Source organism: Erithacus rubecula (genome assembly GCF_903797595.1).
Source record: "Erithacus rubecula genome assembly, chromosome: 4".
Taxonomy (NCBI): domain Eukaryota; kingdom Metazoa; phylum Chordata; class Aves; order Passeriformes; family Muscicapidae; genus Erithacus; species Erithacus rubecula.
Genome location: NC_136686.1, coordinates 68,573,203 through 68,599,267, shown reverse-complemented (window position 1 = coordinate 68,599,267; position 26,065 = coordinate 68,573,203). Strand labels below are relative to the sequence as shown.

The 26,065-nt window shown below is 62.2% G+C and overlaps 1 protein-coding gene across 1 annotated transcript in view; it reads right to left on the bottom strand.

The window, feature by feature from the left end:
• Positions 1–174: 174 nt before the first annotated feature.
• The window catches only part of SND1 (staphylococcal nuclease and tudor domain containing 1), a gene marked incomplete at its 3' end in the record, with an annotated part of 47,535 nt that continues 21,644 nt past the window's right edge, over positions 175–26,065 (bottom strand). The window contains 3 exon segments of the mRNA XM_079304490.1: positions 175–251; positions 254–275; positions 7,512–7,601. Of these exon segments, the coding sequence (XP_079160616.1) occupies positions 175–251; positions 254–275; positions 7,512–7,601 (189 nt within the window).

Sequence of the window (26,065 nt, the reverse complement as noted above, 5' to 3'; positions counted from 1 at the left end):
TGTGAGCCCAGCAGGATGCCCAGCCCCAGGGAGCTACATGCCCCCGATGCACACGGTGGCACAGGTGTGAATGGCGGTTGTTAACCCAGCAGGTGTGAATGGCAGGTGTTAACCCCAGCAGGTGTGAGCCCAGCAGGTGTGGAGCCCAGCAGGATGCCCAGCCCAGGGACTCACATGCCCCCCCGATGCACCGGTGGCACAGGTGCGCTCCGAGAAGGCCGGCACGGTCTCGGTGGCGCTGCTGGCAGGAGGATGTAATCCACAGAAACTTTCACCTGCAACAGGGACACGGCTCAGGGTGGCACTGCCCTGCCCGGGACAAACCCACGGGGTCAGCCAGGCAGCCCTCATCCTCATCCTCATCCTCATTTTCACCTCATCCTCATCTTCATCTCATCCCCATCTTCATCTCATCTCATCCCCACCTTCATCTCCTCATCCTCATCCCCATCTTCACCTCATCCTCATCTTCATCTCATCCTCATCTTCATCTCATCTCATTCACAACCTTTATCTCCTCATCCTCATCCTCATCTACCTCATCCTCATCTTCACCTCATCCTCATCCCCATCTTCATCTCATCCTCATCTTCATCTCATCCTCATCCCCATCTTCATCTCCTCATCCTCATCTTCATCTCATCCCCATCTTCATCTCATCCTCATCCCCATCTTCATCTCCTCATTCTCATCATCATCTATCCCCATCTTCATCCCAGCCCCCTGTGACCTCCTGTTGTCCCTTCAGGACACTGCATCCCCTTTCCACACACCTGCACCACAATCCTGGGATGGGTTGGGATAAAGGGACCCCAGAGCCCCCCAGTGCCACCCCTGCAGTGCCATGGCAGGGACCCCTGCCCCTGTCCCACTGTCCCAGCCCCAGTGTCCAGCCTGGCCTTGGCCATTCCAGGGATCCAGGGGCAGCCACAGCTGCTCTGGCAGTTCCAGCCCAGCCAGCAATTGCTGCCCAAGATCCCAGCCAGCCCTGCCCTGTGGCACTGGAGCCATTCCCTGCCTCCTGGCCCTGTCCTTGTCTTCAGGCCCTCTGCAGCTCTCCTGGAGCCCTCCAGGCCTGCAAGGTCTCCCTGGAACTTTCCCTCCTCCAGGCATCACCACCAGCAGTTTCCAGCATCACATCCCACATCTGCAGACGCCGTTTCCATGCCAATCCCAACCAATCCCAACCAATCTCAACCAATCCCACCCAATGCACCCTCTGCTTCTCCAGGGAAGCTCCATCCTCAAGGCTTTCCAGCTGGAATCACCCCAAGGCTCTGGGTGGAGGGAGTGACACAGAGATGACACAGGGGTGACACAGGGACAATGTGGGATCTTTGGGGACATCCCAGTGCTGCTGCCTCAGGGCTGGACTGCCCCTCTCTGGACTTTCCCGGCCTGTTCCCTGGCCTGCTCCCATCCCCATTCCCATCCCTGTTCCCATCCCTGTTCCTGTTCTGTTCCCATCTCTGTTCCCATCCCCATTCCCATCCCTGTCCCATCTCTGTTTCTGTCCCTGTTTCTGTTCTGTTCCCGTTCTGTTCCCATCCCCATTTCCATCCCTGTTCCCATCCCCATTCCCATCCCCGTTCCCGTTCTGTTCCCATCCCCGTTCCCGTGCTATTCCCTGTTCCCGTTCTGTTCCCATCCCCATTCCCATCCCCGTTCCCGTTCTGTTCCCATCCCTGTTCCCATCCCCGTTCCCGTGCTATTCCCCGTTCCCGCTCCCGTTCCCGTTCCGCACGCTGCAGCCGCGCTGAGCCGAGGGCAGCCAGCCAGGCGAGGCAGGAGCCCCCCTGAGCCCTGCACAGCCTCGGCTCGTCCCAAAATCCCTCATTAAACCAACAGCAAGATGCAGAGCAAGGGCGGGAGCGTCTGGCAGGGCTGGAGAGGGGCCCCGGCAGCAAAGAGCCAATTAAGGGGAGCGGCCACAGCGAGAGCTCGCAGCCACTGGAGGGGAAAAAGAGACGGCGATTACTGCGACAGGCAGGGCGGGGACGGGACGGCGATTACTGCCAGAGGCAGGGCGGGGACGCGGCTGCTGCGGGGCTGCGGCGATGGCTGCAGCGGGAGCGGCGGGGAACACCTGGGAAACACCGGGAAACACCTGGGGAACACCTGGGGAACACCGGGAAACACCTGGGAAACACCTGGGGAACACCTGGGGAACACCTGGGAAACTCCGGGAAACACCTGGGAAACTCCGGGAAACACCTGGGAAACACCTGGGGAACACCTGGGAAACACTGGGAACAGAAGGAACCAGGATGGCGTGGGATCCTCAGGGAGGAGGGGGAGATGGGGGTGGGGTAACGGGATAATGGGGTGGGATAATGGGATAGTGGGATGGGATAATAGGATGGGATAACGAGATAACGGGATGGAATAATGGGATGGGATAGGGATGGGATAATGGGATAGTAGATAGTGGGATGGGATGGGATAATGGGATGGGATAGTGGGATAGAATAACGAGATGGGATAATGGGATGGGATCCATGGGATCCACAAGATCCATGTGATGCAATGGGATCCATGGGATGGGATGGGGTCACCCCTCATCAGGAAAGCCCCATGCTGGTCCCACTGCATGGGATCTGCCCAGGGGCAGGAAGACCACACAGAGGGATCCCGACAGGTTGGATCTGTGGGACAAGGACAATGGGATGAGGCTCCAAGAGGCCAAGTGCAGCCCTGGATCACACCAACCCCACGGAACAGCCCAGACATGGAAAGCTGGGACAGGCCCTGGGGGTGCTGGAGTGACCTGGAGCTGCCCAGAACCACCTGAGGGCAGGGCAGGGTTCAGGTGACAGCACCAGGGAGGGAGGGCAAAGCATCCCCAGGACCCGCGGAGGGGCTGGCCGGGCTGGGGGGGGCAGGGACCCCCGTCAGCTCCCCCGAGCAGCCGCAGCCGTGGCTCAGCCCAGTCAGGGTCCATCACATCACATCCCTCGGCTCCGCTCCCGGCGCACACCCAGCCCCCAGCGCGGCGCCTCGGCGGCCGCCACTGTCCCCCCGGCCCCGCGGGGACCCAGCCCCCACACCGACAGCGTTCGGGCCGTTTCACAGGGTCCCCAGGACGCGGCCCCGGCCTCGTCCCAGCACCAGGGTCGCGTCACAGGGAGGCTGCTCCCAGCTCTTTGTCCCCAGGGTGGCATCCCCAGGGTGTGGCCCCTTGTCACTGTCCCCAGCTGGTCCCGCGATCCTGTCCCAGTTCCAGCCCCAGTATGGGCTGGGGGGACACAATTCCAGGCACATCCCCCACTCCAGCCGCAGGACCCCAGGGCAGCAGGGACGTGTCCCCAAACCAGAGGGGACAGCGGGGGCAGGGACCCCTCCCGGGTCCTGCCTGGAGGGGAGGGAAGGGGCTCACCCCTCCCCGGGAGCGGCCCCACCCTTGGGTCGGGGAGCGCGGGGCGGGCTCGGTGCCGTTCCCTGCTGTTCCCTCATCCCACGGGGGGCTCCGAGGGGCGGCGGGGACACGGGGGGGGGACAGATGGGGGGTGGGTGGCAGCCCAGACCTGCCGGGCTATAAATACCCCGCCCGCCCGCGGATCTCCCGGCCCGGCGGCGTCACCCGCTCCCGGGAATATTTTTACTTCTCTGGCAGCTCGTGCCGGGTGGAAGGGCCGGGGGGGCTGGGAAGGGGCTGGGGGTGGGCTCGGTGCCCCCCGTGCCCCTCCCGTGCCCGAGCAGACCTGGGCTGGGAGCGGGGATGTGCGGGTGATCCCGGCGGGATGGGTGCTGCAGGGAAGATCCAGGGAAGCGTTTTTCCCCCGGAGCAACGATTTCCCTCCCCAGGGATGGGTGAGGGCTCCGGGATTCCTGGGAATGGCGAGCAGGAGCCGGCTCCCTGTGCCGAACCCCTCCAGCTCTCCATCCTCCCTCCTGCGAGAGGCCGGGGTGTGGGACAGGGATGCTGCGCAGTCATCCAGCGCCTCGGGCACGGCGGGAGCGGATCCAGCAGGATCCCAAGCCCCCTCCTCGCTCCCGCTGCAGCCGGAGGGGCCGCGGGGACCCCCGGGGCGGGGGTGACCTTGGAGCGGATTACCCCAATGGAAGCGCCGGGCTGGGGGCGGGGAGAGGGAGGAACGGTGCATGGATTTGGGATGGTGACACCGGGAATGGTCCCGCTCGCCTCCCCGTGCCAGCCCAGCCCAGCCCAGCCCACTGCAGCAGCCGCGGGTTCCAGGCGCTCCCCAGCTCCCCTCCCGCTCCGGCTGCGAGCAGCCAAATCCTCCCCGGCAGCCAAAATCCTGCCCAATTCCACACGTGGAAGCGCCGGCTGACGCAGCCGCTCCCGTGACGCTCCGGAGCCGCCAGAGCCGCCCCGGCTCCGCACAGTGCCGGGCTCGCATCCCGAACCCCGAACCCCGGATCCCGAACCCCGGATCCTGAATCCCGAATCCCGGCTCCGCACAGTGCCGGGCTCGCATCCCGAACCCCGGATCCCGAACCCCGGATCCTGAATCCCGAATCCGGGATCCCTCACATTGCCGGGCTCGCATCCCGCACCCCGAACCCCGGATCCTGAATTCTGAATCCCGGATCCCGCACACTGCCAGGCTCGCATCACAGATCCCGAACACCGGATCCCGAACCCCGAACCCCGGATCCCGAACCCCGGATCCTGAATCCTGAATCCGGGATCCCTCACATTGCCGGGCTCGCATCCCGCACCCCGAACCCCGGATCCTGAATCCCGGATTCTGAATCCTGAATCCCGAATCCGGGATCCCTCACATTGCCGGGCTCGCATCCCGCACCCCGGATCCTGAATCCTGAATCCCGGATCCCGCACACTGCCAGGCTCGCATCACAGATCCCGAACCCCGGATCCCGAATTTCGAATCCCGAATCCGGGATCCCGGAACCCAAATTCCAAATCCCGAATCCCCCATCCCGGATCCCGCATCCTGAACCCCGGATCCCAAATCCCGGATCCCCAATCCCAGCTCCCGGCACGGCGCAGCTTCCCCAGGGACGGGTCCCCACCGTCCCCAACCCCGGCTGTGCCAGTGACTGGGATTTTCCCAAAATCCCTCCCAGGGCAGCGCTGCTGTGCTGAGCACTCCCAGATCCTCCCGTGGGACGCAGGAAAAACTGCCCCACATCCCAAAAACCCTCCAGTCTGCCAAAGCCTTCCCTCTGCCCGGGACTGGGATGTTCCCAGGCAGGTTTTCCCCGGTCAAACCCATCCCTGTTTTATCCCGGGGCCGATCCCCAGCAGTGCTGGCACGGGGGGTGCAGCTGTTGGTAACCCCAAAAGGAGAATCCCTGGGATCACCCCTGGGGGCCTCTGAGGGCACCAGACAGGAGAATGCCCTGGAAAACCACCGGGAAACCACTCAGGGCTCTGGAGATGGGCAGAATTCCCACTGGAATCAGCATTCCCAAGAGGGATGGGACACAGGGATGGGGCAAAGGGATGGGAAACAGGGATGGGACACAGGGATGGGACACAGGGATGGGACACAGGGATGGAGCACACAGGGATGGGACACAGGGATGGAGCACACAGGGATGGGGTGGGGACAGGACACAGGGATGGGACATGGGGATGGGGTGGGGACAGGACACAGGGATGGGACACAGGGATGGAGCACACAGGGATGGGGTCCGGGACACCCCAGGATCCCCTCCTTTCTCTGCCCCACAGGCACAGGGCAGCTGCCGTGCACAGGGCACACTCCTCCCGGAGCTCTCCCTGGCCCTCTCGGCTGCCTCCAGCCGAGCCATTAATCCCCAGTTCATTAGGGAAGAGCTGCGCCCCCTCCCCGCGCCCGGCGCCCCCTCCCCTCCCCGGCCCTGCCCTCCACGCTCACGGATTTATTCCACAAATCCATAACAGCCCGGGCAGCTCCGGCTCTGCCCGCCGGGCAAATTCCAGCGGCCGGGAAGGGCACGGCGGAGCAGCGGGAGCCAAAAACCCAAACGCGGCTTGATGGGCCACCAACAGCCCAGCCTGGAAAACCCCGCTGCCCAGCAATGAGGGGAAATCACCGCCCTCCATCGTCCAGGGAATTCAGAGGGGATTCCCACAGCCCAGCTCCTCCCCAGCTGGAACTGCAGGAGAAGAGCCGTGACAGCCACGGCAGGGATGTTCCAGCAGGATGGGATGGGGAGGAATCTGGCAAAGGAGTTTTGGGATCAAACCCAGGGTGGGTTTCAGGCTCTCCAGCCATGAACTGGGGCCGGTGCTGGATCCCTTGGGAATGTTGGGATGGGTGGAACAGGCAGCAGGAGCTCCAGGAGAGCTCTGGGAGATGCAAATCCCATCCCTCGAGGATGCATGGAAGAGCAACACCCCCAGTAAGACCAGTGAGTGCTGGAGAATCCCAGTCCCCTGGAGCTGGGAATGGCCATGAGGAGCTGGGATGGGCCCTGGCACCTCCCAGGATCCCATCGTGCCAGGATGGGGCATCTGAGGGATCTGTCCTGGCATGGGACATTCCAGGGACCGGTGCCACACCCTGGGGGTGGGTCTGTGTGCCCTGGGATGGGCTGGGATGGGCTGGGATGTGTCCATGAGGAGCCTCCCAAGGCTGGCCAGGAACCAGGGCAGGCTGAGCTCCCCAAATCCCAGGGATCCCCAAGATCACCCTCCAAAGGCTCCCAGTGCCAGAGCCAATTCCCCTCCCTGACCCAGCACAGGCACAGCAACGGCAGATGGCAGAAAACTGGCACCAGTAACCCCAGAATGGCTCAAACTGGGAGCACACAGAATCCCATTCCACACCCGGTGCTCCCATCACAAATCCTTCCAACACTCCCACATTTTTTCAGACTCCAGGAAGCACCAGATTTCTCATTAAAAAGATCTCCCAAGCTGCTCTTTCCCCTTTCCCTATGTTTTTGGAATGGCCAGGCAGGCTCTGGGCTGGAAAGATCCAATTAGGCACCGGAGCAGCCCCGAGGAGCAGCGACGGCTGCGCTCCAAGGGAATTGATTTTATCTGAGCACTGGAAAATTGCATCCGCGCTGGTTAACACATCCCTCATTCCCAGAACTGCTCTGAACCAGCCTCCAAACACCCAGGGAACAAAGGGAGAGGCCAGGCTGGGAATTCCTGGGAAATGGGGAGCAACCCCTCGAGGGGATCCCGGAATTCCCCATGGAGAGGCTCCTGCTGTCCCTAAGGAGCCGCAGGCAGCACCAGCACCAGATCATCCTCTCCTTCATCCCCTCATCCTCAGCCTTGTCACCTTCATCCCCTCATCCTCAGCCTCAGCCCATCCTTCATCCCCTCATCCTCAGCCTTGTCCTCTCCTTCATTCCCTCATCCTCAGTCTGTGACCTTCATCCCCTCATCCTCAGCTTGTCCCCTCCTTCATCCCCTCATCCTCATCCTCAGCCTTGTCACCCTCATCCCCTCATCCTCAGTCTGTGACCTTCATCCCCTCATCCTCAGCCTTGTCACCCTCATCCCCTCATCCTCAGCCTCAGCCCATCCCCTCCTTCATCCCCCCCTCCTCATCCCCATCCCAGCCTCCTCCTCTCCCCTGTACCTTTTTCCCGATGAGTTTCTTGCGCAGGAATTCCCGGGCCTCGAACATGTAGGGAATGTCGTAGAGGGGCCTCAGCTTCCTGTTCTTGTCCTGCCCAAAGAGGGGACACAGGTCAGGGGGTCCCCAAATCTGGGCACTGCCCCCCACCCTCTCCCAGGGCCCCAGCCAGTTCCGTGTCCCAGTTCAGGATGCCCAGGCTGAGCCCCGAGGGGATCCGGGATAATCCCGAGATTCCCAGGAGTTGGGGCTGGCAGCCCCACAGGGCCATAACGGAGCAGCAGCTGCAGGAGGGAAGGGGATGATGGGAATCTGGGGTGGGGGTGACCAGGGTGACCCCCACGGTGTCCAGCCCCATCCAAGGAATCACATCCCTGCACAGGCTGAGCAGAAAGGGGAGATTCCCAACAGAAACAGGGATTCGACCCAACAAAATCCTGCACAACCCAAGGCAGGTCAACATGACCCAAAACGACCCAATGTGACCCAAAGTGACCCAAAAGGAACCAAAGTGACCCAAAAGGAACCAAAGTGACTCAATGTGACTCAACACAACGTGACCCAATGCGACCCAAAGTGACGCAAACTGACCCAACACGACCCAATGCAACTCAACATGACCCAATGAAACCCTGCACAACCCAATGTAGAGCAACAGATCCCACAGACTACCCTGTGATAGATCCCACAGCTGACCCCACAGTGGATCCCACAGCGGATCCCACAGCAGATTCCATAGCCCACCCCACAGCGGATCCCACAGCGGATCCCACAGCAGAGCCCATAGCCCATCCCACAGCAGATCCCATAGCCAACCCCACAGCGGATCCCACAGCAGATCCCATAGCCCACCCCACAGTGGATCCCACAGCAGATCCCACAGCAGATCCCAGGCGCTGCTCCAGCCCCTGGAGCTGTGGGTGCTCAGAACCAGCTCAGAGCAGCTCCCGTGGCTCTGCCCCTTCCCAGGGGAGCTCAGCCCCCCCTTCCCAAACTTCCAGCCCTGCCAGGGGCTCCTGGAGCGTTCCCAGCCCCGAATCCCGGGGTGGCTCCGGGACCCTCCCCGGGGGAATCTGACGCTCCCACCCCCGCCAAGGTCAGGGCGGAGCTCCGACACACAGCCCTGTGCAAACACTAATTAATCCTCGCTAACGAACTCCAAATTTATGGCTTAGTTAAGTGTCTGTCTGGCACAGGCTGTTAAATCCCTAATCCCGTCCCTCCCTGGGTGGCCCCGGCACCCAACTCCTCAAGGAGCCAAGACCTGAGTCCTCCCCAAAATTCCACTGGGTCTGCAGCCCCTGGGACCACCCTGGAAAAGGACCGGCCCAAAAGGGACCACCACACAAAGGAGTCACCCCAAAAAGGGATCAACCCAAAAAGAGACCATGCTGAAAAGGAGTCACCCCAAAAAGGGACAACCCTGAAGAGACCACCCCAAAAAGGGACCAGCCCAAAAAGGGATCATCCCAAAAAAGGGACCAGCCCAAAAAGGGACTACCCCAAAAAGGGACCACCCTGAAAAGAGACCATCCCAAAAAAAGGACCATCACAAAAAGGAGTCACCCCAAAAAGAGACCACGCTGAACAGGAGTCACCCCAAAAAGAGATCAACCCAAAAAGAGACCACTCCAAAAATGGACCAGCCCAAAAAGGGATCATCCCAAAAGGGATCACCTGAAAAGGGGCAACCATTACAATAGAATACCCCAAAAAGGGACTACTCCAAAAAGAGACCACCCCAAAAAGGAGTCACCCTAAGAAGGGAGCACTCCAAAAAGGAACCATTCCAAAAAGGGGTCACCCCAAAACAAGCCACCTCAGAAAGGGACCATCCCAAAAAGGGTTCACCCCAAAACAAGCCACCTCAGAAAGGGACCATCCCAAAAAGGGTTCACCCCAAAACAAGCCACCTCAGAAAGGGACCATCCCAAAAAGGGTTCACCCCAAGAAGGAGCTACTCCAAGAAGGGGACACCCCAAAAAGGGGTCACCCCAAGAAGGGGGCACCCCAAAAGGGGTCACCACCAGCACGGGCCCCCGGTGCCGTGCCCCGGCGCTGGCCCAGCCCTCCCACCCCGCGGCAATTCCAGTTCCCTCCGGGGCCGGGCGGTGCCGGCAGCGACAATGGGGCCGCTCCCTGTCCCACAGCGGCGCCATCCCGGTGTCACCCCGGTGCCATCCCGGTGCCATCCCGGCTCGGGAGGGCTCGGGCGCCCCGCGAACGATGGCGGGGATGGGCGGGCAGCGGGGGGGGCAGCGGGGGGGCAGCGGGACCGCGCCGCCGGCACACCGGGGCGCCCCCGACCCGCCGGGGCTCGGGGGGTTCGGCCCCTTGGCCGAGCGATGGATCCCCCAGGCTCCCCACGCCCGCAGTTCTCATCAGGCTGGGACGGGCCCCTGCCCGCGGGGGGACCGCAGGGGCTTGGAGCTGCCTGAAACCCGACCCAGCCCATCCCAATCCATCCCGGGAGCCCCTGGAATGCCAGTCCCGCTCGCCTCGGCTGCTGGAGAGAGTCATCAGCCACTGAGATGTTAATTAAGCGCAGGGATGTGCGGCTCGCTTAATTAAAGGTGAGCAGCGAGGATGTCGCTCCATTAGCTGCATCTTCAGGGAGCTGCTGGAGGAGGGGGGCAGCTCCTCCTTCCCTCCTGAACACCGGGATTTCATCCCAAATTCCATGGGAATGCTCTGGTTTGTGCCAGGCTGGGCAAGAAATGGATTTTTTTGGATGCAGCAGCTCCAGAGGGGGATGAGAAATTCCTGAATTCCCACGGCCTGGAGCACCCGACGGGGCGGAGAGTTCCGGCTCTCCTGTCCAATTAACAGCGTTATTAATTAAGGTCCATTTCAGGGGAGCAGCAGCCCGTACCCGCTGCCAGGACTCTGGGGGACACTGACCATGCAGTGCTGCATTCCCGGGGGTCCCACTCCAGCCCCAGCCCCTGCCCAAGGACGCAGGTGGGGGTGATGATGGATGCAGGCACAGCTGGAAACGCTCCGAGACCCAGGATGGCAAATCCAGCTCCACATTCCAGGGCTCCCTGAGGGACCCCGGGGGATCCTGCTCCGTTCCCCCCAGGGAGGAGGAACCATCCGGAGCAGGGAAGGGGCGATGGCTCATCAGTGACGATGGCTCATCAGCAGTGTCACCGCACGGTTCACCCCGGGCTGAACCCGGCAGGGATGTGGGAAATCATCCCAGAGATGCACCCCAGAGCCGTGACAGGGAACAGGCAGCGTCTGGAACACACATCCCACTGATCCCATCCCCCGGGACCAGCAGAGCTCACAGCTCCCCGTGAAAAGATTTCGGGTTTTCCCACTGTTCCGGGTGCCAGCACTCAAGGGGGTCCCCAGCAGAGCCGAGGGGACCCAGAGCCCGGTGGCACCGCGGGATGGCAGGTGGGGAGAGCCCCCCCATCCCTGCCAGCGCAATTAGGGAAGCTCATTATTTGTAAAGTAATTAGCAGAGCTAATCAACTGCCAGCGCCGGGGCGGAATGAGCGGGAGCAGAGCGGGAGCTGCCAGCTGGAAACGCCAGCGCCGGGAGGGGGACACTGCTGTCCCCAGGGTCCCCAGGCAGAGCCCGGCGCTGGGCAAGGATCCCACCCGCAGAGGAGGGGCTCAGGGGATCCGGGAAGGGAAGGGAAGGGAAGGGAAGGGAAGGGAAGGGAAGGGAAGGGAAGGGAAGGGAAGGGAAGGGAAGGGAAGGGAAGGGAAGGGAAGGGAAGGGAAGGGGCGATGGCTCCTCAGCGGTGTCACACCACAGTGTCACCCTCGGCTGAACCTGCCAGGGATGGGCTGGGTGGGGAATCCATCCCAGAGATCCATCCCGGGGATCTGTCCCGGACCCATCACAGCCGCTCCAGCAGCGCCCTCCCATCACCCAGGAAGAACAGGAATGGAGACTGGAAGGATTCTCGCACTGGGAGTGACCCCAGGAGCAGCAGCAGCCCCGGGGAGGTGGCAGTGACATCCCGGTGACATTGGCAGGCAGCCCCAGGCAGGTGCTTGTTCCAGGAGCAGAGCCTGAAGTGGCCACTTGAAGAGGCTTCTCCAGCCTCTCCAGCCTCTCCAGCCTCTCCAGCCTCTCCATCCTCTCCAGCCTGTCGTGCCCCCTCCTTGCCCCCTCCCTCAGCAGCTGCTGCAGTCCCCAGAGCTGCTCTCTGTGACAGGAGCTGGGGGCTCTGGTGGCACTGAGGGGCAGAGGGCACAGCCAGGGGCAGCATTGAGAAGCCATGCAACAACTGAGGCTGGAAAAGCCTCAGAGCCATCGAGTCCAACCTTCCCAGCACTGCCAGGGCCACCACTCACCCTGTCCCCCCTGTCCCCCAAGTGCCACATCCACAGGGCTCTGAAATCCCTGCAGGGAGGGGGCCTCCAACTCCAGCCCTTCCCAGGAGGGAATTCCCCAAAATCCACCCTGCCCTGCCCTGGCCCAGCCTGAGGCTGTTCCCTCTGCTCCTGCCCCTGGTACAGGACCCCAAATGAGGGTACAGGACCCCAAATGAGGGGTACAAGACCCCAAAGTGGGGTATAGGACCCCAAAATTGGGTACAGGACCCCGTGGCCAGGACAAAGATGGGGTTGGAACAGGTTCCCCCAAACCCAGGAGTGGGACAGCCCCGGGTGCAGTGGGATCAATGCTCCCAAGCCAGGCTCTGCTCCCAGGACACTCCCATGACCACCCTCATCCTCCTGGGCAGGGAGGAAGGCCCAGGGAGCCTCGGCTGCCCCGGGAGCTGCAGCAGGAATGGGATGGAAGCGACGGCACGGAAAGAACCGGAGCTGCTTCAGCACAAGGCACAACTATAAATAATAGAGTTATAAATTATAGAATCCAGGAATCAGGGAATGGGTTGGGTGGGAAGGGACCTCAGAGCCCATCAGTGCCACCCTGCCAGAGCAGGGACACCTCCCTCTGTGCCAGGAGAGGAGCAGGATCCAGGCAGAGCTCAGAGCCTGGAGGGGCTCCAGGGGAGCTGCAGAGGGGCTGGGGACAAGGACAGGGACAGGGACAGGAATGGCTCCCAGTGCCACAGGGCAGGGCTGGCTGGGATCTTGGGCAGCAATTGCTGGCTGGGCTGGAACTGCCAGAGCAGCTGTGGCTGCCCCTGGATCCCTGGAATGGCCAAGGCCAGGCTGGACACTGGGGCTGGAGCAGCTGGACAGGGGCAGGGGTCCCTGCCATGGCACTGCAGGGGTGGCACTGGGGAGCCACCATTCCATGATTTTATGATTCCAACATTCCTGGCTGAGGAAGAGCTGGGGAAGAATCCCTGAATTTGGGTTTTAGCCCCTCTGGCAGCTCTGTGCCAGCCCCAAACCCTCTGTGGGGCGAGCAGGGCAGGCAGGGCCCTTCCCCAGGATCCCTTCCCAGGGATTCATCACCCAGCAGCACTCAGCTCAATGCCCCTCCCTGGGGCTGAGGAGGAAATTGAGACATCCCAAAATATCTGCTCCTTCCACAGATCTCTCATGGTTTTCCCTCCGTCATTTCACCACCGTAATGCTGGAACTCAGAGTGAAACCAGCCCGAGAGCCCAGGGAGCTTTGGAAGGGCTGCTCCAGGAATGAGATCCTGGAAAAGCTGTGCCAGCACAGCCAGGAGAGCCCCTGCTCCAGGAATGAGATCCCTGAAAAGCTGTGCCAGCACAGCCAGGACCATCCCTGCTCCAGGAATGAGACCCTGGAAAAGCTGTGCCAGCACAGCCAGCAGTGCCCCTGCTCCAGGAATGAGATCCTGGAAAAGCTGTGCCAGCACAGCCAGGACCATCCCTGCTCCAGGAATGAGATCCTGGAAAAGCTGTGCCAGCACAACCAGGACCATCCCTGCTCCAGGAATGAGATCCTGGAAAAGCTGTGCCAGCACAGCCAGCAGTGCCCCTGCTCCTGGCACCCAGGTTTTCCTGGATAAACAGGAGCCACAGCTCTGCTGCTGCAGGATTCTCATCCCCACCCCTGGAACTCATCCATGCTCAGCCTGTGTGCCTCCCTCAGGAATGAACTGCCCAGGAAAAGGTGGAAATCACAGGGAAAAAATGGTGGATTTCTGCTGAATAGGCTTTGGCTGCTGGAATGCAGATCCTCAGCAGCAGGCACCTGGAATTGGGGTGCTGCATTCCAGGCATCCCAAACCGGGCCCTGGAATTGGGGGGTGCATCCTTGACACCCCAAACTGGACCTGGGGGGTGGATCCCAACCCTTGCCATGGATGGGAGATGCTGGCTCAGGGCTACCCCAACCAAACCCGTGCAGCCCCCAGGACACCCCTGAGCCCCCAGAGCTCCCAGGCAGAGCTGCCCCGTTCCCAGATCCTGATGGGATTCCAGCAGGGAAGGGTCAGCCCAGGATCCTGCAGGAGGCTGGAGGAGCTGGGATGTGGCTCTGCAGGCTGAGGGGAGGTGACTCTGAAGGCCAGGCTGGATTTTGGAATCCTGCAGTGTTTTGGCTGCTCTGCTCCCACAGAGAGGGAAAATGGGGTCAGCGTTCCTGGACGGGGATGATCCGGACCCAGGGCCCCCTGTGGGACACGGGGACACCAGGACATGCCTGTGCCTCCTAAATCCATCACCGAGGGGACGGGGACAGGGACAGGGACAGGGACGGGGACAGAGGCAGCAGCTGCTGCCAGGCACGGCCATTTCAGGAAGAGCCTCCACAATGTCCCTGCTGCTGTCCCGGATCTCCAGGATAACTGCACCCCCGGGGGATGCTGAGCAGGGCTGGCCCCCCAGGCCCTCCCTGCCCTGGATTTGGGGTCATGTGGGAGGGAGGGGACTCACTGCCAGCCCCTTTTGTCCCTGCTCCCAGCGGGTTTCATTCCTCTGGATCCTCCCACACGGCCCCGGGGCCAGGGACAGAGCAGGGCCAGGGCAGGGATGGGATGGACAGGGATGGAGTGTGGGAGCAGGGACCCCCAGAAGGGTCAGGGCAGGGATGGGCAGGGATGGAATGAGGGAGCAGAGACCCTGAGCAGGGACCCCAGCAGGGATAGAATGTGGGAGCAGGGACCCCAGCAGGGATGGAATGTGGGAGCAGGGACCCCCAGGAGGGATGGAATGTGGGAGCAGGGACCCCAGCAGGGATGGAATGTGGGAGCAGGGACCCCCAGGAGGGATGAAATGTGGGAGCAGGGACCCCAGCAGGGCCAGGGCAGGCACAGGCAGAGCTGCAAGGTGGGAGCAGCTCAGAGCCCAGCCCAGAGCCAGAGCTGCACCAGAGCTCTCCGAGCCCACCCGCACGTGACGGAGGAAGGAGGAAAAGCAGCTGCAGGAAAGTAGGACAGCGGGGCTGGGAGCCAGGGAAGAGTTTTGGAGGATGAAGCTGCCCCCCCCGCGGGGCCTGGGACAGGGGACACACCACTGTCATTGTCACTGTCATTGCCACTGTCATTGTCACCATCACTGCCACCCCTGCCCTGCTCACAGGACACCCCGAGAGCCCCTCACCAGCCCTGGGGACTGAGCTGCACCAGCGGGTCTGGGGAAAAGGCAGGATGGGTCCAGGATCACCATCAGCCACAGGCAGGATGGATCCAGGATCACCATCAGCCATGGCACAGCCAGGATGGATCCAGGATCACCATCATCCATGGCACAGCCAGGATGGATCCAGGATCACCATCATCCATGGCACAGCCAGGATGGATCCAGGATCACCATCAGCCACAGCCAGGATGGATCCAGGATCACCATCATCCATGGCACAACCAGGATACAGAGCCCAGCCCCAGTCCCTGGCACAGCCCAGGTCACCTCCAGCACACCCTCAGTGACACTGGGGCCATGCCAGGCCATGCCACCCCTGTGCCAGGAGGGGCCCAGCCCCTCACCACCAAACCCTGCAGATCCAGGGCAGCTCCTCCATGGAAAGCCCTTTCCAAGGGTCCCCATGGCTCTGCCACTTGTCCTGGGAGTTCTGGGAGGTTCTGAGGTGCTCCCAGGGTCCCCAAGGATGGCAGTGCCACCAGAGTGCAGCAACAGGAGCTGGGGAAGGGGCTGGGGGGTGCAGGAGCCAGCAAGAGACGTTCCCAATCCATCCCCCCTCATCCCATCCACCCCTCACGACTCCAAATGTCTGGCACCAAACCCAGCTGGTGCTAATGGAGGGGGAATATTCATGATTCCTGATTGTGGGAGTGGCACCGGCAGAGGTGCAGCAATGGGGGAGTTCCCACCAGAGAAATGCAGCAGTGGGGGAGCTCCCACTGCTCCCAGGGCACAGGTGCAGCAATGAGGGAGTTGCTATTGCTCCCACAAGAGAAATGCAACAATGGGGGTGTTCCCACTGCTCCCACAGCACAGGTGAAGCAATGGGGGAGTTCCCATTGCTCCCAGAGCTCCAATCCCTGAGTGCTGCCAGGGCTGGGGAGGCTCAGAGCTCCTGAACAGAGAGGGATGGATATTCTGGGATGAACAGAGAGGGATGGATATCCTGGGATGAACAGAGAGGGATGGGTGCCCTGGGATGAACAGAGAGGGATGGGTGTCCCAGGATGAACAGAGAGGGATGGGTGTCCCAGGATGAACAGAGAGGGATGGGTGCCCTGGATAAACAGAGCCTGGCCCAGCTGGGACCCCCTGTGACCCCTGTGCCGGGAGCAGAACGGGATTGGTGTCTGGGATGTGAGCCTGGGCCAAGCCCCGCGGCCGGAGCCTCCCTGCCTGTCCGCGGGCGGGTGGAGCTGCCCTGTCCCCTCGCTGCCCCTCTGTCCCCGGTGTCCCGCGGGTCCCAGGGCAGGGTCAGGATCCGCCCCGGGGCTGGGTGGGGACGCGGCCGGCGCAGGGATGGAGCATCAATTGCAGAGCTCAGCTCCGTGCCAGGAGCGAGCCTCTGCTCCGGCTCAGCGATTTCCCGTGTGTGAGCAATCCCAGCGGCTCCCGAGGAGGAGGCAGGTCGCGGCTCCGCTCTCCCGGCAGCGTTTTCACGCTCCCCCAGCCGGGGCTGGGCGCGGAGAATCCCCGGGAATGCGAGCGCCGGGCAGGAATTGCGGCAGCAAGAGCGGGGGCGGCGGCAGGGTCCGGCTCTCGGGGCCAGAGCCGGGCTCACAGCGGCAGATGGGCTCAGCCCGGCCTGCCCGAGCTGCTGCCGCGTGGAAAAGATGCTCCCTAATTGCTGGCGAGCTCCAGCCCAGCTTGCCGGCTGCGGGCTGCTCCAGCACCAGCCCGGCTCCTGCTGCCAGCGCTCGGGGCTGGATCTGCTCCCGTTCCGAGCTGCTGCTCCCTGAGCCGTGAGCGATCTCCCGCCCTGCCAGCAGCTGTAATCCATACAGGAACGCAGCCGTGCCAGCAAACCAGCCCGGCCCGGAGCAAGCCCTGTACCGCTCCCCCGGGAGCGGCTCCGGGGACAGAGCGGGGCCGAGCCCTGCGTGCCCCCCCGCCAGGATTTAACACCCTGCGCTCATTAAACACCGAGGGGCTGCTTTCCCGAGCAGGAATGACTTTGGCAGCCGCAGATGCAAGCGAATCACTTTTCCCGAATCGCTTTTCCCGGCGCAGCGCTTGCTGCCCGGAGGGCACATTCCAGGTTCCCAGAACATGCTGACTGCGCTCGCCTTCTCCCTGGAAGCGACTGCAGCTCCCATTAAATATTGATCCGGGAACTCCGGTGCCCCCGCGCCTCCTCTCCCCGGCTCTGCCAATATTTAGAATCCATTAAAGTCGCGTGCGGAGCGCTCGCAGCCGGGGCCGCATCAGCTCGGTTACACCAGCGGCGGACGCGCCGCCGCGATCCCTGTAATTCAGCGGGAAGCGGGCCCGGATGAGTTCACGGCTTTGTTCCTCGTTAATCTTTCATGCTCGCTGAGTGCGGAGCAATTTGTGTAGTACAAACCCGGCGCCACGAATCGCGGCCGCCACCTGCTCGGCGCTCCCAGGGGCCGGGAACGGCGGCTGCACAGCCTGGATTCACCCCTGGATTCACCCCTGCACCCCCTGGATTCACCCCCTGCACCCCTGGATTCACCCCCTGCACCCCGGGAACGGCCCCTGCACCATCCTCAGGGCACCCACAGTGACATGGACAACAAGGGGAGGACACGGGGCCAAGCTGGGGATCCCCCCATTCCTCCAGGATGGCTCCCAGAAGGATTCATGGAATGGTTTGGGTGGGAAGGGACCTTAGGCACCCTCCAGTGCCACGGCAGGGACAGCTCCCCCTGCCCAGGTGCTGCCAGCCCCAGTGTCCAGCCTGGGATCCTGCCTGGGCACCGCAGCCCCGGGGGTTGGTGCTGGCTCCTCCAGCCCTGCAGGGATTTTGGCAGAGCCCAGCGAGCCATTCCCACCTGGCAAAGGCTGCCTGTGCCAGCCGCTGCTGCCAGCCCTCGCCGGCACCGCCCGCGCTCCCCAGGGTGCCAGCGCAGCCTCTGCAGGGCCCAGCAGCGTTCCCAGCTCCCAGCCTGGCTCTGCCAAGCCCTGCAGCCACCCTCCTCCCAAAATCCAGCTGGCTGCTCCCTGGAAGAGCTCCCGGCAGACACCTGCAGACCATCTGTCGAGCGGCACCCCCCGGGCACACGCGGCCCCAGGCTCTCCACGGGTATCCAGAGCTCTTTTCCAGGGATGGAGCAGCTGGGATTGCTAAAAAGGGTGCATCTTCCCCAGCTCCTTCCCCAGCTCTCCTGCAGGGTTATAATTCCAACTGGAACAGCCTCAGAATGGAGCTGCAGGGGCCAGGCTGCCCTTGGCCCCAAGGTCACAGCGGGGCTGGCACAGCTCCAGGCAGGTCATGGGCACAGAACTCCTCCAATCCCCCAGAAATATCCCAGGAACCAGCGGGGGACAAGGAAAACCGCAGAGGAAGCAGCAGTTTGGATGGGATTGGGTAAAACACTCCCTGAAATCTGCTGGAGCAACAGGATGAGAGCGGCCACAGCCACCACCCCTCCCGAGGAACGAGGGACACGGAGCAGCCACGACATTCCCAGCCCAGAAAAATCCCAGGAGTCAAACCCTGGCAGCTCCAGGGAGGGGCACCCGGGGTCACTGGGACCTGCAGGACACAGAGTGCCCAGAGAGCCACAGGAATCCCAGCTGGCAGCACCCCCAGGAGCACCTGCAGAGTCCCAAATTCCAGCTGGGAACGTGATCCCGGGGTCCAGGCTGACCCAGCAGCTCCCTGCCTTTGGAATCGCAGCACCAAGCCAAGGAACCTGCACACAGCTCCTCTGAGAGCTGGGAAAAAACACCCGAGCCCAAACCCATCTGTTCTCCCTCTTTCTGAAGCCATTTCCAGCTTTTCCCTGCCGGGGTGCTGGCAGCTCCGGGAGGCTCCAGAGGCCAGAGCAGGCACAGCACCAGGATCCCCCATCCCAAATGCTGCTGGAGGGGCCCAGGATCGCTGCTCAGCACTGGTGTGGGGAAGAGGGGCAGGAATGAGCCAGCATCCAGGGGAAACATGGAAAATCAGCTTTGTGTCCCTGGAAAAGACACCTGGGAGTGTCCCAGGGCTGTCCCAACAATCCCTGCAGAAACCCCACAGCTCCAGTGCCAGCCTGCAGTGGGAGCAGGGAGCAGCTGGGAAAGGAGCCGGGATATCTCTGGGATATCTCCACTCCTGGCCCCATTTCCAGCGCTCCCAAAAGCTCCCAAAGCTGCTGAAGTCTCCGCTGGGCCGGGGGCACTGCCCCTTCCAGCTCCCCAAATCCAGCCCACCCCCGGCAGGCTGCCTGTTCCCTGCTCTTCCCGTGAATCAGGATCCGTGTGTTCCACTCCCCTCCTCCGGAGAATTCCCAATTAAGAGATCAATTTAGATAAATTGGGGATTGGAGCAGATTTGTGCTGCAACTGCCGCAATCCAGAACATTCCTCCTGGAGCGTGGCTGTCCCAGGGAAGGGAATGGAAACATCCCAGAGTCTGGGAGCCCTGGTGGCACCCACAGCCAGGGAAGCCCCGAGGCAGCACCACCACAGGTGGGTCCAGCAGGGCTGAGCCCCCCCGGCTCTCCCAAATCCCACAGAGCTGCCAGGCACGGCTCTGGATGGATCCAAACCCCAGCACGGGGCTCAGGAGCTGAGGCTGCACCTCAGAACAGCTTCCCTGCACCCACAGACACCTGGAGCATCCCAGGGACTGGAGCATCCACAGGCACCTGGAGCATCCCAGGGACTGGAGCATCCACAGTGCCTGGAGCACCCACAGACACCTGGAGCACCCACGGGCACCTGGAGCACCCACAGACACCTGGAGCATCCCAGGGACTGGAGCATCCACAGGCACCTGGAGCATCCCAGGGACTGGAGCATCCACAGGCACCTGGAGCATCCCAGGGACTGGAGCATCCACAGGCACCTGGAGCACCCACAGACACCTGGAGCACCCACAGACACCTGGAGCATCCCAGGGACTGGAGCATCCACAGACACCTGGAACACCCACAGACACCTGGAGCATCCCAGGGACTGGAGCATCCACAGGCACCTGGAGCATCCCAGGGACTGGAGCATCCCAGGGACTGGAGCATCCACAGACACCTGGAGCACCCACGGGTACCTGGAGCATCCACAGGCACCTGGAACACCCACAGACACCTGGAGCATCCCAGGGACTGGAGCATCCACAGGCACCTGGAGCATCCACAGACACCTGGAGCACCCACAGACACCTGGAGCATCCCAGGGACTGGAGCATCCACAGACACCTGGAACACCCACGGGCACCTGGAGCACCCACAGGCACCTGGAACACCCACAGACACCTGGAGCATCCCAGGGACTGGAGCATCCAGACACCTGGAGCACCCACGGGCACCTGGAGCATCCACAGGCACCTGGAGCATCCCAGGGACTGGAGCATCCACAGGCACCTGGAGCATCCACAGGCACCTGGAGCACCCACAGACACCTGGAACACCCACAGACACCTGGAGCATCCCAGGCACTGGAGCATCCACAGACACCTGGAGCATCCACAGGCACCTGGAGCACCCACGGGCACCTGGAGCACCCACGGGCACCTGGAGCATCCCAGGGACTGGAGCATCCACAGACACCTGGAGCATCCCAGGGACTGGAGCATCCACAGACACCTGGAACACCCACAGACACCTGGAGCATCCCAGGGACTGGAGCATCCACAGGCACCTGGAGCACCCACGGGCACCTGGAGCACCCACAGACACCTGGAACACCCACAGACACCTGGAGCATCCCAGGCACTGCAGCATCCCATGTTCCCAGCCCCAGATGGGGACCACACTCCAGTAAGAGTTTCCAGCCTTCCCAGTGAGTTTCCAGCCCTTCCAGAGAGGTTTTCCAGCCATCCCAGTGAGATTTTCTAGTCATTCTAATAAGAGGTTCCAGCCTTCCCAGTGAGTTTCCAGCCATTCCAGTGAGGTTTTCCAGCAATTCCAGTAAGAGGTTCCAGCCATCTCAGTGAGGGTTTCCACCCATCCCAGTGAGATTTTCTAGTCATTCCAGTAAGAGGTTCCAGCCCTTCCAGTGAGTTTCCAGCCATCCCAGTGAGTTTCCAGCCATCCCAGTGAGTTTCCAGCCATCCTGATGAAGATTCCAGCCATCCCAGTGAGTTTCCAGCCTTCCCAGTGAGTTTCCAGCCATCCCAGTGAATTTCCAGCCATCCCAGTGAGGTTTTCCAGCCACCCCAGTGAGTTTCCAGCCATCCTGATGAAGATTCCAGCCATCCCAGTGAGTTTCCAGCCTTCCCAGTGAGTTTCCAGCCATCCCAGTGAGTTTCTAGCCATCCTGATGAAGATTCCAGCCATCCCAGTGAGTTTCCAGCCATCCCAGTGAGGTTTTCCAGCCACCCCAGTGAGTTTCCAGCCATCCTGATGAAGATTCCAGCCATCCCAGTGAGTTTCCAGCCTTCCCAGTGAGTTTCCAGCCATCCCAGTGAATTTCCAGCCATCCCAGTGAGGTTTTCCAGCCACCCTGATGAAGATTCCAGCCATCCCAGTGAGTTTCCAGCCATCCCAGTGGGTTTCCAGCCATCCTGATGCAGATTCCAGCCCTCCAGGTGATTTTTCCAGCTGCCCCAGAGCAGCCCCTGGAGCCCCCCGTGCCCCCGCCCCGGGGCAGGGCCGTTCCCAGCCCGTTCCCAGGGGGATGGAAAGGCAGCAGAGGAAGCGCTGCAGGGCTCCAGGGCACTCCCCTGGCTCAGTCCCACCGCCCCGCCCGGCAATTAGCGCCCGGCAATTAGCGCATGTCCCGGGGGTGACCCTGCTCAGGAGGGACCAGAGGGGCCCAGAGCCCACAGAGGGGCACTGGGGGGAGAACCCTGCCAGGGGAGCCTGCAATCAGCCCTGAATTGCGTTTTAGACGTTCGGTATTTCATGTTAAATGAAGGGATGTTCCCAGAATTTCAGAATCCTGGGATCGCTGAGGCTCCGGGTCCAGGCTGTGCCTGATCCCTGGCCTGTCCCCAGCCCAGAGCATCCAATGCCACATCCTGGAATTCCCTGGACACCTCCAGGGATGGGAACTCCAAATTTCCCCTTCCCCCAGTCCCTGCCCACCCTTTCCGTGGGGAAATTCCTGCTGCTGCCCCCCCTGCCCTGCCCTGGCCCTTCCCTCTCCTCCTGTCCCTGTTCCCTGGAGCAGCTGAGCCCAAACCCTCCACTGGTGGATTTTCCACAACTGCTCAGATGTTATAAACATTCCAGGGACGTGCCCATGGAGAGATGTCCATGCTGATATCTGATCCCTGACATTCCCAGAGCCCCAGTTCCTCCTCTGGAATGGCAGCTGGAATGGGGGTTCCCACCCCGAGCCCCCATGAGGGTGGGTTTGCTCCCTTGTGGAATTCATGGATGTTTTTTCCATAATTTAGCTGCTGCTGTGGAAGGGAAGGAGCAAACCTGTCATTAATTGCACTGCCAGGTAATTAATGACAGTGCCAGGGACGGAAACATGACGGAGCCACGGAAGGATGAAACCCAGGGAGAAATAATTGGGATTAAATGGGAACATCCCAGGCAGGGGGGACCTCGGGGAGATGCTGGCAGAGCAGAACTGGGACCAGTACAGGACACAAAACCCCCACAAAATGGGGGTGGCACAGCCAGGGCTGGCACAGACCCAGAGCCAGGACCAGCCTGAGGAGGAGGAGGGAAGCAGCTCTTCCTCTGAGGATTGGCAATTCCACCCTTGGAGGGAGAGAGGGGGTGACTCTGGCAGCAGGACCCTGCCCCCACAAACCCTGGATGTGCCCTAAAGGCACAGCTGATCCCAAATGCTGATCCCAAACCCTGGGAACAGCGAGGGATGGACACAGAGCAGCCACAGGGCTGTGATCCAGGGACCTGGGGGTGACACTGGGGGTGACACTGGGGTCCTGGGATGTGACACTGGAGCTCTGGGACATGATCTTGGCGTGCTGGGATGCACAGGGACAGCCCAGACTCATTGAGGGGTCCCCTGGGTCCCCAGAATTTAGGAGGATCCTCGCCCCACCCACGTTTTGGGGCCGCAGCTCCGACCCCAGGGAGGATTCTCCAGCAGGATTCTCCAGCAGGATTCTCCAGCAGGATTCTCCAGCAGGATTCTCCAGCAGAGGATTCTCCAGCAGAGGATTCTCCAGCAGGATTCTCCAGCAGAGGATTCTCCAGCAGAGGATTCTCCAACAGAGGATTCTCCAGCAGGATTCTCCAGCAGAGGATTCTCTATCAGGATTCTCCAGCAGAGGATTCTCCATCAGGATTTTCCAGCAGGATTTTCCATCAGGATTCTCCAGCAGAGGATTCTCTATCAGGATTCTCCATCAGGATTCTCCATCAGGATTCTCCATCAGAGGATTCTCCAGCAGAGGATTCTCCAGCAGAGGATTCTCCAGCAGGATTCTCCAGCAGAGGATTCTCCAGCAGAGGATTCTCCAGCAGGATTCTCCAGCAGAGGATTCTCCAGCAGAGGATTCTCCATCAGAGGATTCTCCATCAGGATTCTCCAGCAGAGGATTCTCCAGCAGAGGATTCTCCATCAGGATTCTCCAGCAGAGGATTCTCCAGCAGAGGATTCTCCAGCAGGATTCTCCAGCAGGATTCTCCAGCAGATCCACAAGGCAGTGTGGCAGGGAGGCTGCTGCCTTTCTGCAGTCTCCTTGGAGACTGTGGCTGCTCCAGAGGAATCCCACTGCTCCTGCTGCTCCTGCTGCTCCTGTTGCTCCCCCCTGAGCCCCCCAAACCCCCTGAGCCCCAAACCCCCTCAGCCCCCCGCTCCTGGCAGCTCCCAGCCCCACAGAGCCCCTGCCAGAGCAGCAGCAGCAGCAGAATGCTCTGGAAGTTATCCATGATTCCCTGTGCCCAGAACAAGGCAGCATCCAGGGCTGCAGGAATTCCCAAATTCCCGTTCCCACAGCAACGCGGGGTCACCTCGGGAGCATGGCCAGGCCAGAAATCAGCCTGGAAAAGGAGGGATTGGAGCAAGCCTGGCTCAGCCCCCACGTGTGCATGGGCAGAGCCCCCCCAGAGCCTCCCAGAGCCCCCCCAGAGCCTCCCAGAGCCCCCCCAGAGCCTCCCCAGAGCCTCCCAGAGCCTTGCCAGCATCTCCAGAGGCGCTGGAGGGGGAGGAGGAGGGGGTGGGATGTGCCAGGAACAAGGCAGGAGCTCTGAGAGTCCCAGGAGCTCCGTGATCCCACAGCTCTGAGCACATCAGCCATAGGGAAAGCAGCAGCACAGGGACAAATCCCTGTCCTGAGGAGCCCCTGCTGCACTGGGATCACGGGAGGCAGCAGAAGGGCCCAGCTCCTGCAGCCACAGCTGTCCCAGAAAGGGACACAGGGATGGGAGCCACATCCCAGCTCCTGGAGCAGCTCCAGAGCTGTGAGGGGATGGAGACCCTGACACAGGGATCAATCCCTCAGCCCAGCTCCTGGAGCAGCTCCAGAGCTGTGAGGGGATGGAGAATCTGATACAGGGATCAATCCCCAGCACAGCCCCGAGCAGGGTCAGGGACACTCTGTGAGTGACACAGGGACCAATCCCCACCCCAATCCCCAGCACAGCTCTGAGCAGGGTCAGGGACACTCTGTGTGTGACACAGGGACCAATCCCCACCCCAATCCCCAGCACAGCTCTGAGCAGGGTCAGGGACACTCTGTGTGTGACACAGGGATCAATCCCCACCCCAATCCCCAGCACAGCTCTGAGCAGGGTCAGGGTCACTGTGTGTGACACAGGGATCAATCCCCACCCCAATCCCCAGCACAGCTCTGAGCAGGGTCAGGGTCACTGTGTGTGACACAGGGATCAATCCCCACCCCAATCCCCAGCACAGCCCCGAGCAGGGTCAGGGACACTCTGTGAGTGTCACAGGGACCAATCCCCACCCCAATCCCCGGCACAGCCCCGAGCAGGGTCAGGGACACTCTGTGTGTGACACAGGGACCAATCCCCACCCCAATCCCCGGCACAGCCCTGAGCAGGGTCAGGGACACTCTGTGTGACACAGGGACCAATCCCCACCCCAATCCCCAGCACAGCCCCGAGCAGGGTCAGGGACACTCTGTGAGTGTCACAGGGACCAATCCCCACCCCAATCCCCGGCACAGCCCCGAGCAGGGTCAGGGACACTCTGTGTGTGACACAGGGACCAATCCCCACCCCAATCCCCAGCACAGCCCTGAGCAGGGTCAGGGACACTCTGTGTGTGACACAGGGACCAATCCCCACCCCAATCCCCGGCACAGCCCTGAGCAGGGTCAGGGACACTCTGTGTGACACAGGGACCAATCCCCACCCCAGTCCCCAGCACAGCCCCGAGCCCCGGGCGGGTCCAGGATCAATCCCCAGCCCCACCCCGGCTCTTCCACCCCCTCCTCAGGGAGCCCCAGACACACGGAGCAGGCTGAGCAGAGCCATGCCGCCCTGCCCAAAGGCTCCCAGACATCCCAGTGCCACCAGCAGCCCGTGGCATGCTGGCACTGCCGGGCACCAGCCAGCCCCGCGTCCCCGCAGCCAGAGGACACGGCCGCGGCTCCTCCTGGGGACAGCACCACACCCGGACACACCCCACAAAGGATTCCTAAACTTGGAACCGCCTCCAGCAGCCCTGCAGCCTCCCTGCCCGCCCCGAGGCCGCAGGGACAGCAGAGCCTTGAGCGACACCGCAGGCAGAGGGGAAACTGAGGCAGGACAAGAGGGACGGCTGCACCTCCCTGCAGCCACCAGCGCACGCTCCAGCCCCCCCAGCCCCCTGCATCCCACGGGACGGGGGTCCCCAGGAAAGGGACGGGGGCTTGGTCACCCCAGAGAGAGCAGGAGCTGCACGGGGAGGGGTCTCCACGCCGAGCTGATCCTGGGCCCTGCCCGGCCCCTTCCTGCGCCCTGTCCCCGCGCTGTCCCCAGGCGCTGTCCCCTCCCTGTCCCCGCGCTGTCCCCTCCCTGTCCCCGCCCCGCGCTGTCCCCAGTCGCTGTCCCCTCCCCGTCCCCGCGCTGTCCCCAGGCGCTGTCCCCTCCCCGTCCCCGCGGTGTCACCTGGGCGCTGTCCCCTCCCCGTCCCCGCGCTGTCCCCAGGCGCTGTCCCCTCCCCGTCCCCGCGGTGTCACCTGGGCGCTGTCCCCTCCCCGTCCCCGCGCTGTCCCCAGGCGCTGTCCCCTCCCCGTCCCCG